General features: G+C 48.1%; 1 protein-coding gene across 4 annotated transcripts; it reads right to left on the bottom strand.

Annotated features, from left to right (window-relative positions):
- Positions 1 to 1,270: 1,270 nt before the first annotated feature.
- Positions 1,271 to 14,226, bottom strand: GTPBP8 (GTP binding protein 8). Of its 4 annotated transcripts, none has more exons than XM_073577177.1 (7): positions 14,101 to 14,226; positions 11,575 to 11,914; positions 11,034 to 11,132; positions 10,681 to 10,811; positions 8,928 to 9,027; positions 8,444 to 8,562; positions 1,271 to 2,074 (listed from the first exon to the last, which is right to left on the bottom strand). In XM_073577177.1, the coding sequence occupies exons 2-7, from the start codon at positions 11,896 to 11,898 to the stop codon at positions 1,996 to 1,998; spliced, it is 852 nt and encodes a 283-aa protein (XP_073433278.1). In that variant the 5' UTR covers positions 11,899 to 11,914; positions 14,101 to 14,226; the 3' UTR covers positions 1,271 to 1,995. The 4 variants fall into 4 exon arrangements, with proteins under 4 accessions (XP_073433278.1, XP_073433276.1, XP_073433277.1 ...); XM_073577175.1 differs by having other exon boundaries at positions 13,994 to 14,140; XM_073577176.1 differs by having other exon boundaries at positions 11,575 to 11,926; positions 13,994 to 14,130.
- Positions 14,227 to 14,233: the final 7 nt, after the last annotated feature.

Raw genomic sequence — 14,233 nt, 5'->3', positions numbered from 1 at the left:
GCGGACAGAGGGTCGCGGCTACACAGAAAGGGGGGGTGAGGGGACCATGCATACCAGGATAGGGGGGTGAGGGGACCATGCATACCACGAAAGGGGGGTGAGGGGACCATGCATACCAAAAAGGGGGGTGAGGGGACCATGCATACCAAAAAAGGGGGGTGGAGACCATTCATACCAGGAATGGGGGGTGAGGGGACCATGCATACCAGGATTGGGGGGTGAGAGGACCATGCATACCAGGACTGGGGGGTGAGAGGACCATGCATACCAGGACTGGGGGGTGAGAGGACTATGCATACCAGGATTGGGGGGTGAGAGGACTATGCATACCAGGATTGGGGGGTGAGAGGACCATGCATACCAGGACTGGGGGGTGAGGGGACCATGCATACCAGGACTGGGGGGTGAGGGGACCATGCATACCCCAAAAGGGGGGTAAGAGGACCATGCATACCAGGATTGGGGGGTGAGGGGACCATGCATATCAGGAAAGGGGGGTGAGGGGACCATGCATACCAGGAAAGGGGGGTGAGGATACCATGCATACCAGGATAGGGGGGTAAGAGGACCATGCATAACAGGATTGGGGGGTGAGAGAACCATGCATTCCAGGATTGGGGGGTGAGAGAACCATGCATTCCAGGATTGGGGGGGTGAGGGGACCATACATACCAGGAAAGGGGGGTGAGAGGACCATGCATACCAAGAAAGGGGGGTGAAGGGACCATGCATACCCCGAAAGGGGGGTAAGAGGACCATGTATACCAGGAAAGAGGGGTGAGAGGACCATGCATACCAGGATTGGGGGGTGAGAGGACAATGCATTCCAGGATTGAGGGGTGAGAGGACCATGCATTCCAGGATTGGGGGGGTCAGGGGACCATGCATACCAGGATAGGAGGTTGAGGGGTAGCATGCATATCAGGATTGGGGGTGAGAGAACCATACATATCAGGATTGGGGGTGAGAGAACCATACATATCAGGATTGGGGGGTGCATTATTGCATTATTATTAAATGTTCAAAAATAAACTGCATATATATTCTAGAATACCCGGTGCGTTAGAATCGGGCCACCATCTAGTGGGTCAATAAGCAGGGGAGGAGGGAGATGCGGCTGCAGCAGTTGCAGTAAACGAGGAAGGAAACATATTATGGGTTCAGAGCACAGTCGGGGTATCAGATCAGGACAAGGCAGTAAGGAAAATGACCTGATCGGCGGATTTGAGCTCTGCATCTTATACACGCCCATAGCGGTCCGGCACGGATCTGATGTTATGTTTTTTTATTTTAACAATAAAGGTGCATTGGGGTTTATATTCCACTCCCAATGATCATGGCTTTTGGTGGTCAGCACCCACGGTGTCCATGTTGGTGGCATCAGGTCACATTATGACTGCTTCTTAGAATCGTGTAGGGCCAGGACAGTGCTGCGGATATGTCACCGGTTCTCGATCTTACAGTGATCTCATGACGGTCTATCCTGTGGGATCAAGTTTTGGTTTCCAAAAGAACGTAAACCACAATCTCAGAACAGAATGTTCCGGATGCTCCTTCAATCAAGGCAATGACTTCCCCTGAAACAATCTCATCTCCGAGATTGCCAGGATGATAATCGCTACTTAAAGGAGCTGTCCCATAATTAAAATATATCTTGTACCTATAGAATAGATGATAAATGTTCGATCACTAGGGAGCCCAACCGGTGAGATCCCCCACCGATCCCAAAGTCCTTGGTGTAAATGAACATGAAGTTTGCATGTGTGAACACCACTTCTATAGACAAGGAATGGAGCAGTGGTCACTTCTCCTCCATTCACACAGAGGTGTTTAGGAAACCAGTTCTCAAGATTGATGGGTGTCAATGTACATTTATCACCAAAGATGAGCAAAAAGATTCATAGGACCCGGGGTCCAGTGTCCACATCAAGGTTTGGAGAACATCCTCAAATTCCGGCATCTTGGGTGTCTCTTGAGATGGACCCAGTCATCCCTTTAACTGACTTTCTGAAGATTTCCTGTTATATGAGCAATGAAACATCTGAGGAGGTGAATCCCAGAGAAATTTAGAGAGCTGAAAGAGAAAAGGTCACAGTTTACGACTAGAGATGGGCAGACACCTAGATGTTCGGGTTCGGCCGAAAAGTTACAAAAAGTTCGCTTGAATGGGTGACCCGAACATCCAGTGTTTACCGCGCTGTCATGTGCATGACAGCGAGGAAAACACTGCTTCTGATTGGCGGTAAAATCATCACCAACGGTCAAGACAGCCATGGTTCCCACTCTGTCAAATGACTGCTGTGATCGCAGGTATAAAGTTTACCTACGGTCACTAGTGTCAGCTGATGGGACTACTGCTTCCATGAGTCGACACCTGCTGCCGCTAATAACAGTGAGAGCAGGAGCAGCGGATGAGCGTATTCATCAGCAGCTGCTGCTGCATTGTAAATAATTAAAAAAAAAAAAAACAGCGTCGGTTCCACTGTATTTTTGATAACCAGCCAGGTAAAACTCACAGCTGTGGGCTGCAACCCTGGTTATCAAGAATAGAGCGATCCCCACGCCATATTTTTTAATTATTTAAGTAAATACCGTATAAGCCGAGATTTTCAGCCCATTTTTTTGGGCTGAAAGTCCCCCTCTCGGCTTATATGCAAATCACAAACCGGGGGTCGGCAGGGGAGGGGGTGTCAGAGACCATACTCACCCCCTCCTGGCACGGTCTCTTCAGCCCCTGCTTCCCCCATGGTCTCTGTGACCAGCTGTTCCTGCATTCAGCGGTCGCGTGGTACTGCTAATTAAATATACGCATATTCATCACTTTAATGAGCGGTACCACGTGACCGCTGAATGCAGGAACAGCTGGGGTGCCGAGACCATGGGGGAAGCAGGGGCTCAAGAGACCGTGCGCCAGGAAGGGGTGAGTATGACAGGGGAGGAAGGGGAGCAGTGCAATATTCACCTGTCCCCATTCCACCGCCGTGCACTGCTCTGTCTCCTGGGTCCTGTGGCAGTGAATCTTCAGCAGAGGGTGCGATGATGTAGTCAGTGCGCGCCCTCTGCTGAAGTCTCTGCAGAGGACCCGGGAGACAGTGGCGCGCAGCGATGGAGCGGGGACCGGTAAATATCGCCAGTGTCGACACTGTCACCTGGCCCCCAGCGACGGAGAGGTGAATATGTCATTTTTTTTTTTTAATTGCAGCAGCATTATATGGGGGGTGTGATGGTGTGATATCGCTATGTGTAAAGGTTCCTTTAATCTTGATGCCTTGTATGTCTGCAGCCTGACTTTTATATATGACTCTTGATGACCCCCTGTAGTTTCATAATCTCCCAGGCACCTTTTGTCAGGTCTGGGAGGCCTGAGAACCGCCCAAATCCGTCTGGCTACTCCTGGACATGGGGAGGGGGCTGGAAGGGACAGGAAGGGGGAAGTCAGTTCCTGTGTGCAGAGCATGGTGTGAAGACAGGACTTCGGAGAGAAAGAATAATATATGGAACATGTTATCCACTGTCAGCAGGATTTTGGACTCTCATCTCCCTGGACATTTTATCCTGATACTGAACTGCATTCAGATTCTGGACTATCTAATCCTTTGTGTGGTGGACTGAATATGGACCTCTCTAATTTTGCCTGTAAGAAATGTCTTGGAATTGTTCACTCTCCTCTTGCTCTGTTGATTGTGTGATACCAGAGAAGGACCCCGTGACAACTGGTGGCAGCGGTGGGATCAACAGAGCGTAACCTAATGGAGAACCACCCACAGAGTGAGTACAGAAATTGGACTCTATGCAGTTCACAGGAGAGAGCCAGAGACCTGGGCCTGAACTACCAGGGACTGACTAAAGAGGCCTTAATCGATCTACTGGTAGGCGCTAGCCCGGCCACCTCCTCGCAGATGTCTGAAGGACGAGCACTGGAGACAGGGATCCCCTTCCAGAAAAGCCAGTGGTTGGAGTGGTGTGAAGAAGAGATGGCGGTTCTGGGCCCCGGCGTCTCTCAGGAGTACAAGGACGAGGCTGCCCGCCGGGCACAGCGGAGACAGGAAGCAATGGAGCTTGAAAAAGGGAGTAACGCAATGTGGAGTGTAACCCCAACAATCCGGGAGCCTGTACGGATCACCCGGACAGAGTTTAAGCCATTTGATGAGGTTTCTGGAGATGTGGATGGGTTCTTCAAAGACTTTAAGCAGCAGTGTGCTGTGATGGAGGTGCCCCAATCTAGCTGGATGTGTTTGTTAGTGGGGCTCCTGAACGGAAGCATGGCGGAGGCTTACCGAACCATTGACGCACCGCGGAATCGGGATTATAACATTGTAAAGCGGACTATCCTGGATTACCATGCTATCACCCCAGACTCATATAGGGCCAAGTTCCGAGACCTCCCATGCACCACAGGGGGATCGTTTAAGATGTATGCACATAAGATGTCCGAGGCATGTCGGAGATGGCTGGAAGCAGAAAACGCCTTTACTGTGGAAGATGTTATACAAGCGTTCCTTATAGAACAATTTGTGCCCTGCAGAGGTACGGGAATGGGTCCGGGAGCGCACGCCGTGTACCGTGGATAGAGCTGCAGCCTTAGCCGATGAAGCCCTTACTATCCGACCGCAATGGAGGAGGCTTCTGGACAATGAACCACGGCCTGCTCCCGTGCCCCGTCCCCCTCAGATTATATCTGCCCTTCCACCTAGTCGCAAGCCGATGACAATCACGCCTCCGAATCCTAGGCCCCAACAGTTCCGACCAAAACCTTAGGGTATCACAGAGAGGAGATGTTATGTGTGTGGGCAACCTGGACATTTGCAGTTTGGATGTCCCTCAAGGATTCGGAGGGAGCCCCACCTCGTCCAGTGCATCTGGTGCACTCCGTCCCGCCTGAGGAAGAGCTACCACCATCCACACCAGAGTGGACCACCGACCACGGCACCATAGATACCCCTCCTGGAGTGTACGGACTCCGGCCTCTGTCCTTTGGCTACCCAGAGCAACGGCAACTCCACCTGCAGGATGTCTTAATTGATGGACACAAAGTGTCAGGATTTAGAGACACGGGGGCATTCTTGACTATCGCTGACACCCGTGTGGTTTGACCCGAGGCAATTCACCAGGGTGCAGGAATTCCCATTGTCTTGGCGGGGGGTGTCCGCAAATATATACAGCGAGCTTTGGTGCATTGGGATTATGGTTTTGGAGAAAAACTGTGCTGGATTGGAGTTATGGGTGGACTTCCTGCAGATATCCTCCTTCGGAAAGACATTGGGGAGTTACAGTGTCATTTTGTGGGAGCAGCCACTCAACTACAGGCCCTTCAAGCACCACGACACCCGGACCCCACTGGGGAGCAATCTGTTTGGCCAGAAGGTCCGAGGGCCTCTCACTCTTCTGAAAGAACAATTGGAGGGAGATATCGCAGACATTGGAATGCCCATCATTCTCTACGTTCTAGAGTTCAGAGACCGTCTCGCCCAGCTAGCTACCTTGGCTAATGATCAACAGCAAATGGCCTAGTCCAGTCAAGAAACCTGGTATGACCGCAACGCCAGGACCCGGGAATTTGTGGAAGGACAACAAGAGCTTATAATTATTGCAACCCCTGCCACTGTACAAGGAACTATAAACGATTGAGCAATGTGGACTAAAGTGAGCAGGCCAAAGGTCTGTGTAGACCTCATAGCGTGCTCACTTATTATGAGGGGGGAGAGGTTGTGATGGTGTGATATCGCTATGTGTAAAGGCCCCTTTAATCTTGATGCCTTGTATGTCTGCAGCCTGACTTTTATCTATGACTCTTGATGACCCCCCTGTAGTGTCATAATCTCCCAGGCACCTTTTGTCAGGTCTGGGAGGCCTGAGAACTGCCCCAACCCGTCTGGCTACTCCTGGACATGGGGAGGGGGCTGGAAGGGACAGGAGGGGTGAAGTCAGTTCCTGTGTGCAGAGCATGGTGTGAAGACAGGACTTCGGAGCGAAAGAATAATATATGGAACATGTTATCCACTGTCAGCGGTGTTATGATAAGTCACCGAAGGAGGAAAAAACAAAATACTAGCTAAGTCCAGAAAAACCAGAGAGGTTGGCAGCTATTTGCAGATCCCTGAACCTATCCACAACAACTAGCAGTAGCCGTGGGGGGTTCCTACGGTGCCCTAGACCCCTCGATCACAGCCGGAGAACTACATAGCCTAAAGACAGAAAGGGGAAAAACTAAACTGCCCCAGAGCAGATCCCAAAGCAATAAGCAGCCCCCAACATATAATGACTGTGAAGCAAGATGAAAACACTAACACAGATAGAAAGATAGGTTGAGCAAATGATGGGGCCCAAGCTAGCTAAATAGGACAGGATAGGAAAGCTGCTGTCTGCCATCCGCAAAAACCCTATCCAAAATGAGCCAACCGACTGATAGGAAAAACAGGCCCTGAAGTCGCTAGGCTTCAAAAGACTATATCAGCACTCAGGTATATTCTGAAGACAGAACAAAAGATCAACAGATCAGAGACAAAAATGGAATTCAGCTCACCCCCGGCCGGGGATGGCAGAACTCCCAAAAAACAAGGCAAAACAAAAACAAAACTGAAGAGTACAAAGCAGAGCAGAAAAACTTAGCTTTGAGACGCAGGAATCAGACTGGTCTCCAAGAATCCAGCAGGAACACCAGCAAGGCAGAAGGGCGTCGGCTGCCTTATATCCAGTCCTCAATTACAGCCACCCAGTCATCATCTAGCAGCCCAGGTGTTTGGTAATCAGCCTCACTACCTTCCTTCACCAGAGGAGGGAGTTCATCAGACCTCAATGGTGAAGGGAAAAATGAACTCACAACACAGCGGGATTTTAGACTCATCTCCCTGGTCATGTTATACTGTTACTGAACTGCATTCAGATTCTGTACTATCTATCCTTTGTATGGTGGACCGAATATGGACCTTTCTAATTTTGCCTGTAATAAATGTCTTGGAATTGTTCACTCTCCTCTTGCTCTGTTGATTGTGTTTTACCAGAGAAGGACCCCGTGACAGGGGGTATTTATCAATGGAACATCTTGTTGGGCCACCATTAACCCTTGTGCTGCATTTTATGGGGGGGTATTTCTCAATGGAGCATCTTGTTGGTTCACCATTAACCCTTGTGCAGCATTTTTTTTTTTTTTATCCATGGAGCATCTTCTTGGGCCACCATTAAACCTTGTGCAGCATTTTATGGGGGGTATTTATGTATGGAGCATCTTCTTAGGCCACCATTAACCCTTGTGCAGCACCACCCTAGGCTTATACATGAGTCAATACGTTTTCCCAGTTTTTTGTGGCAAAATTAGGGGGGGGTCGGTTTATACACGAGTATATACGGTAATTTTAAAAAAAAGCGTGGGGGGGCCCCCATTTTTGACAACCAGTCAAGCTAAAGAACACAGCTGGGGGTTGGTATTCTCAGGCTGTGTTTGTTATTTTTAAATAAAAATGGAAGACAGTGTTTTGTTTTATTTCAAATAAAGGACTTTATTCTGGCTGTGTCTTTATTTACCATACCACTATAGGATTAGTATGTGCCTCTACATTAGTAATCTGTAGGCTTGATGTCACCAGAAAATACAAAGTTGACATCAACCCCACAAATATGAACACCACTTGCCACCGCTACAGGGCAACTAGGAAGAGCCGGGCAAAGCACCAGAACTGGCACGCTTTTTCTGTGAAGCTGCAGGCTGCTATTTGTAGGCTGGAGGGGGCAATATCCATGGCCCCATACCAGTGTGAGAATACCAGCGACCAGCTGTCTGCGTTAGCTTGGCTGGTTGTCAAAAATTTGGAGGACCGCACGCTGTTTTTTAAAATGATTTAAATAATTAAATATGGCATGAGGACTCCTCTATTCTTGATAACCAGCCTTGCTGAAGCGGACAGCTGAGTTTTGCCTGGCTGGTTATCAAAAATACAGGGGACCCCATGCAGTTTTTTTATATATATTTTTAAATTATTTATTTGCAGCGCAGGCTGATGAATACTCCCATCAGCCACCGCCTGCTCTCGCTGTTATTAGTGGCAGCAGGCGTCGGCTGATGGGAGCAGTAGTCCCATCAGCTCACATCAGTGACGGGAGGTAAACTCTATACCTTCGATCACAGCTGAGCACTCATGCTGTCCTTTGACGGCGTGGGAACCGTGGCTGTCTGACCGACGATGATTTTAACGTCGATCAGAAGCGGTGTTTGCTGTGCTATTTTACATATGACAGCGTGACAAACACCCGGTGTTCGGGGGGCCGAACCTGAACAATAACACGGAACCTCATGGTAAAGCCATGTTCAGTGTCCATGCCTGAACAATAGGTGTTCGGTACAGATGCCAAACTTTACGGTTCAGTTTCTCCTATCTATATTTACGACTATGTTCATACTGAGGCTTCATGTCCTCGACGGCAGAAGGAATCACCTCCACCATGTTACCTGACTAAGAAGGGTTGGGGGAAACATCCGTGTGTCTGAGACGTGATGAAGTCCTGAAGCTGCATGAACTGTGTGACAAGGACAGCGGACCGGGATCTGTCAATCTTCGTCATCACCATCTGAAAAAACAAATGTCTTCTGTTAAAGCTACCACGAGCCAATAGAAGTGAATTGCCTGTTCCAGGTTCTGCAGGTCCTGTATCCGGCTTATCAACGTCACAGCTTTACTCAAGGAGATAAACAGTTAGCGCAGGGTCAGCCATGATGGAAAAGGAAGCTGACATGGCTAATGAACCGAGGCTGCCAACTAATTTGCTTTATCACATGAGCTCACTGCTACCTCATGCCACCTTATCCTTCGTGAGCCGCATGCTATACTGTAAATAATTCAGAATTTATAATTGGAAGGACCCAACTATTCCAGATTATTGGACTTTCACTCTCTTTCTAGTACCATTTTTGCAGGCAATGGAATTAAACTCACAGCGTAAGGAATTCCAAACTCTTCACACATCTCCACCGCGATTAAATCTGCTTTCTGAATACCGATTGACCCATCCACCAGCAAAAATGTCCTTTTCAGGCTGCAAGATGGTAAAAAAAAAGCATTATCAGAACATCGGTCTTAACATCGTTAAAGAGCAGTCATCTCCGACTGCGCTACATGTACGAGTAAACTACGGCCGTGCGCCACATACGAACGGTCGACTATGGCAGTGCTCCATGTAAGGGTGTGTGCACATGTTGCGGATTCTGCTGCGGATCCAAAGCGGATTTGGCCATGCGGATCCGCAGCAGGTTCTGCTGCGTTGTACAGAACCTTTAAAGTCAATGGAAAACGAAAAACGCAGTGCACATGCTGCAGACTGAAATCCGCAGCATGTGAATTCTTTGTGTGGAATCCGCAGCGGTTTGACACCTGCTCCATTATAAAAATCCGCAGGCGTCAAAATGCAGGGGTAATCCGCAGGCTAAGCCGCACTAAATCCGCAGGTAAAACACAGGTCATTTGACCTGTGGATTTACCTGCTGATTTAGCCAAATCCGTGCGGAAAAATCCGCAGCACAATCCACAATGTGTGCACACACCCTCAGAGTGGCCAATTACGGCAGTGCTTCACATAGGAGCCATCATCTACGACTGAGCTCCATGTACTAGTGGTCAACTGTTAAGGCGTTCCACATACAAGCAATCATCTATGGCGGCACTCCACGTATGACCAGTCTTCTGTGGCTGTGCTCCACATACGAGAGGTCGACTACAGTTTCGCTCCGTGTATGACTAGTCATCTGCACCTGTGCTCCAAGAGTGGTCAATTACGGCTGCGCTTCACGTATGAGAAGTCATCTACGACAGTGCTCCATGTGCTAGCAGTCAACAGCTACGGCACTCCACGTACAAGCAGTCATTTATGGCTGCGTTCCACACCACACATGAGTGATCATCTATGGCTGCGCTCTACGTTAGAGTGGTGATCTATGGTTGTGCTCCACATACAGGCTATCATCTACGTCTGCGCTCCATGTACTAGCAGTCACCTATGGCTGTGCTCCACATATGAGCGGTCGACTACAGCTCAGCGCCATGCACGACAAGTCATCTACAGTTGTGCTCCACGTACAAGCGATCGACTGCGACTGCGCTCCATAAAATAATGGTCAATTACAGCTGCACTCTACGTACAAGCTGTCATACTGCGCTTCACATACAAGCGGTTGACTACAGCTACACACCACGACGTACGACCAGTCATCTATGGCTGCGTTACACATACGAGTGGTTAACTTCGTTTGCGCTTCACTCCACATACGTGCGGTCGACTACGGCTGAGCTCCTTGTAATCGTGGATGGCTGCGGCTGAGCTCCATATACGACCAGATATCTACGGCTGCGCTCCATGAAGGAGTGTTCAATTATGGCTTTGCTCCACATAGGAGTGGTCGACTACGCCTGCGCTCCATGAAGGAGTGTTCAATTACAGCCGTGCTCCATATACGAGAGGTCGACTGCGGTTCCACTCCACATAACAGTGGTCAATTACGGCTTTGCTCCACATTCGACTACGGTTGCGCTCCGTGTAGGAGTGGTCAATTACAGCTAAGCGCCACGTATGAAAGGTCAACTACTGTGGAGCTCCATGTATTAGTGGTCAACTATGGCTGTGCTCCACGTTAGAACGGTCATCTACAGCTGCGCTCCACATACGAGCTGTCGTCTATATCTGTGATCCACGTACTTGTGCCTCTCCTGGATGTATCCTTCCACTATTTCCACAAAGTCCTTGGGGGCTCTAAACCCATAGCCTGGCATGTCCACCAAAGTGAAGGCTTTGCCTACTTTGAAGAAGTTCAATTTTTTAGTGTGGCCCTTAAAGAAAAAATAAAACAAAGATTATTTTTTTTTTAAATGAAACAATACTTGAATAGTCTTAGTGAAAGAAAGGATCTCAGCGATCAGCAGCGGAAGCCAGCAGCAAGTGTTCAATCCCCCTACAGTGCCCCTGCAGGTGAAACTAAGTATTACACAGGTCCCACTGAAATCAAAGCTTAGCCTGAGTAACGGATGGATGATTGCGCTTCTTGGACTTACTGGAGTTTTGGAGACTTTTACATCAATTCCTGGAACCAGAGCAAACAGGGCTTTGATCAGAGAGGATTTCCCCACATTACTTCTCCCTATGAAACAGACCTGTAGAGATACAGACATTAGGGGAAGGGCGGCCATTTTCATTGTAAAGGTTTGCCAAGAGCCAGTACACCAAACTAGAGATGAGCAAAAAGATTCAGACTAACCTGGACCATAGGAAAAACAAATGGGGCCTTCCATCTGTGTAAGTGCTGAAGATGCCAAAGTCATTAGTGACCACAACATCTAAGGGGATACACGGCTGCACAAGGAGTTAACTCTGACTGCAACACCTACAAGTTGGTGACAGCTGTATAACAGCCTGCACTTGTCATGTATTGACTGGCTGAGCTCCAGAACTTATATATATATATATATATATATATATATATATATATATATATATATATATATATATATATATATATATATATATATGTAGAGGACAACCCCTTTAATTTTTTGAATATTTTCATCCTGGGGATGGACAACAGAAATAACTCACCTCCGGTTGCTGTAGATCAGGAGTGTGCTCCATCCTGACAGCGGACGTGATATAATCGATCACGTGTTTTCCAGCCGGTCTAAACCATTTTTCGGCCTCTGCTATATCCCCCATTACAGGATCAAAAAGTCTGAAGTTGGTCCTATCAATGTCCGGGCTCAGGAGCTTCTCCAGGTCCGTTACAGGGAAGACGACGCTGTGACATTTCTTCTCCTGCAGCTTCATCACCTCCTGGATAGATGCTAAATTTGCGCCGTTCCTGCGCAGCCGCCATACTGGAAAAGATGTGCGGAGTAGACGACCAGTGCTGAATATAGTCCTCATTTTATCAGGACACTGCCTGAAACGAGAACTGCTGGTGTCTCAGGGTGGGCAATAAAACTGCTCTATCCGTTCGTCATAAATCTACAATTGTGTTTTTTTTTTTTTTTAAACTTTTTTATTACATCTGCAGGACCCTTGTACATTGGTCAAATTCTGGAGGGACGACATCCGCAGCTCTTCTTTTGATTAGCCGGCCTGGTGTGACATCGTATGTACGGTATGTCACGCCAAAATGGTGGCGGTGCTTCAGGCAGGTTAAAAGAGAAGCCATGAGTTAGAAGTCAGTTCCTAGTTCCAGATTAGCGGTGTGGCCAACGGACCGGGTCCCGTGAATCGATTCCCTACAAACTCATTAAAAAAAAAAAAGGGACTGCACATCCAGGATGTCTTGGATGGAAGTAATCTGGTTAACGAAAGTTCTGAGAAATGTCATGAAGTTTTTGGAAACAATACTGGCAAATTCGGGCTAAAAAGTGGAAAAGTTTAAAACTAGAGTTGAGCGACTTTGGTCGGATCGGGTTTCGTGAATCCTGACTGAAACTGGACTGAAACTGGTCCGACTAGGGCAAAAAAAAGTCGGGAGTTTCTTCCGAAACCCGACCCCAATGCAAGTCAATGGGGAATAAAAGTCGGCATTGAGTGGATGAATACACTTTTCAAAGCCTCTCCTACCCGTTAAACACTAAAAATAATACAGGGAAAACTCGACTAACACCCGAAAAGTTGTTAACTTTATTCACCTAAGTGGGTGAGTTTGATCCATGACTCAGATCATAAACGTATACATCTACATTTTTTTGGCTGTGTATGCTAGGTGCATGCTCACCCACGAAACATGCATGTCTGAATGAGGCCCAAAAGTGGGACCTGCTGCCAGAGATTGAGGCAGGATCTGACTGTCCCTCTGTTATATATTACCAGCAGAGATGTTAGTAAGTATACGTCCCGCTGTGAATCCCCAAGACGGACCAGACAAAAAAAACCCTCCCCAGATCGTCCATGATTTATGGCCCAATTTTCTGCATAATCCAATGGGACAAGAAAACGGGACAGTTGGGAGATCAGATCTGACGAAAGGAATAATAAAGCGTTTGGCGCTAGATTTGGTATTATGAGGGGCATGAGAGACCCCACTATAGGGCGGCAAAACATGGGATTGATTGGGGCAAGCTGTGAGATTTTACAAAGTCATCCACGCTGAATTTGACCAGCGAAGCAGACTGTCACCCTTTCCAATGTAGAAAAGTGATATCCGCGGACGTAAATCCGAGTCAAGGCTGCGGCTGAGCGGCAGCACAATGCCGACGATCGCTGTATGGCGGCGCTACGTGCTAGCGTCATGAAGTTGGATGGAAACACGCTGCGACCCACAAGATACCACGACAGGCAAGTCGGAAACGGATTTTTAACGAGGTGTTTGTGGCAGTACCGTGCTGGTCACAATGAGACCCCATTCTCCTGCATTACGCGGCGAGGGGGCAGCCATTTGTGGCCGTGTGATTTGTGTCGCAGTCAAAGTCGTCATGTGCAGAATTTGCTATGGATTCACCTCAAAATCCACAGTCGGATTTGAGGCAGATCTTTCCAGGGCGAAACCTAAGTGAATGGGTTACGTCAGGCATTGAGAGTCTCCACCGCGTCCCTGATGGGCGCAGGCGGCCATATTGTTTGTCACAAAACTGAGAAAAGGGACAGGAAAAAGACAATTTTTAACATCATATTGGAATACATAATGGAACATTCCTTTAATTTGGTGTCAGCGGGATAAATGTGAAATTATCAGATATTCTAGATAATCGCAAATTTACTCCAGATTCTGCCTGTTTCATAGTCTCTATGGTAACAAAGACATGAAAAACTATAACAACCAATCATATTGCTGCTTTCATTTTCCAACATGGCGGACCTGCGTAAAAGCTGAGCATTGATTGGTTGCGCAATATATAGCAACCAATCATATTGCTGCTTATTTCCAAATTGTCTGACATTCATAAAAGCTGAGCACTGATTGGTTGTTCGTCATGTGAGTCAGTGCAGCACCCAGAGAGTAACAACCCTATGACCTAGTCGCCCCTTTCCCCCATACGTCACTCACTCTTATTGCGGCTTTCCTCGGCTTCCGAGCAGCGTGTTCCAAGTTACCGCATTTCAGCTCACATTGCTATGTTTTTCAAGTGTTAATGTTAATAAAGTTATTCTAACCATCAAGGAGACTTTTGCCGCACACTGTTGCGTTCCAAGTCTCGATACGGAGCCAAATCCGCACCTTATTGGCTGGGGTGTACCCTATAGCTCCTCCCCAACTGCGAGTAAGGTGACGTATCTCTTCTCTTAG

Source organism: Dendrobates tinctorius, unplaced genomic scaffold (assembly GCF_039654945.1).
Source record: "Dendrobates tinctorius isolate UK_male_01 unplaced genomic scaffold, ASM3965494v1 ptg000054l, whole genome shotgun sequence".
In the NCBI taxonomy this organism is placed as follows: domain Eukaryota; kingdom Metazoa; phylum Chordata; class Amphibia; order Anura; family Dendrobatidae; genus Dendrobates; species Dendrobates tinctorius.
This window is presented reverse-complemented; position numbering and strand designations above follow the sequence as displayed.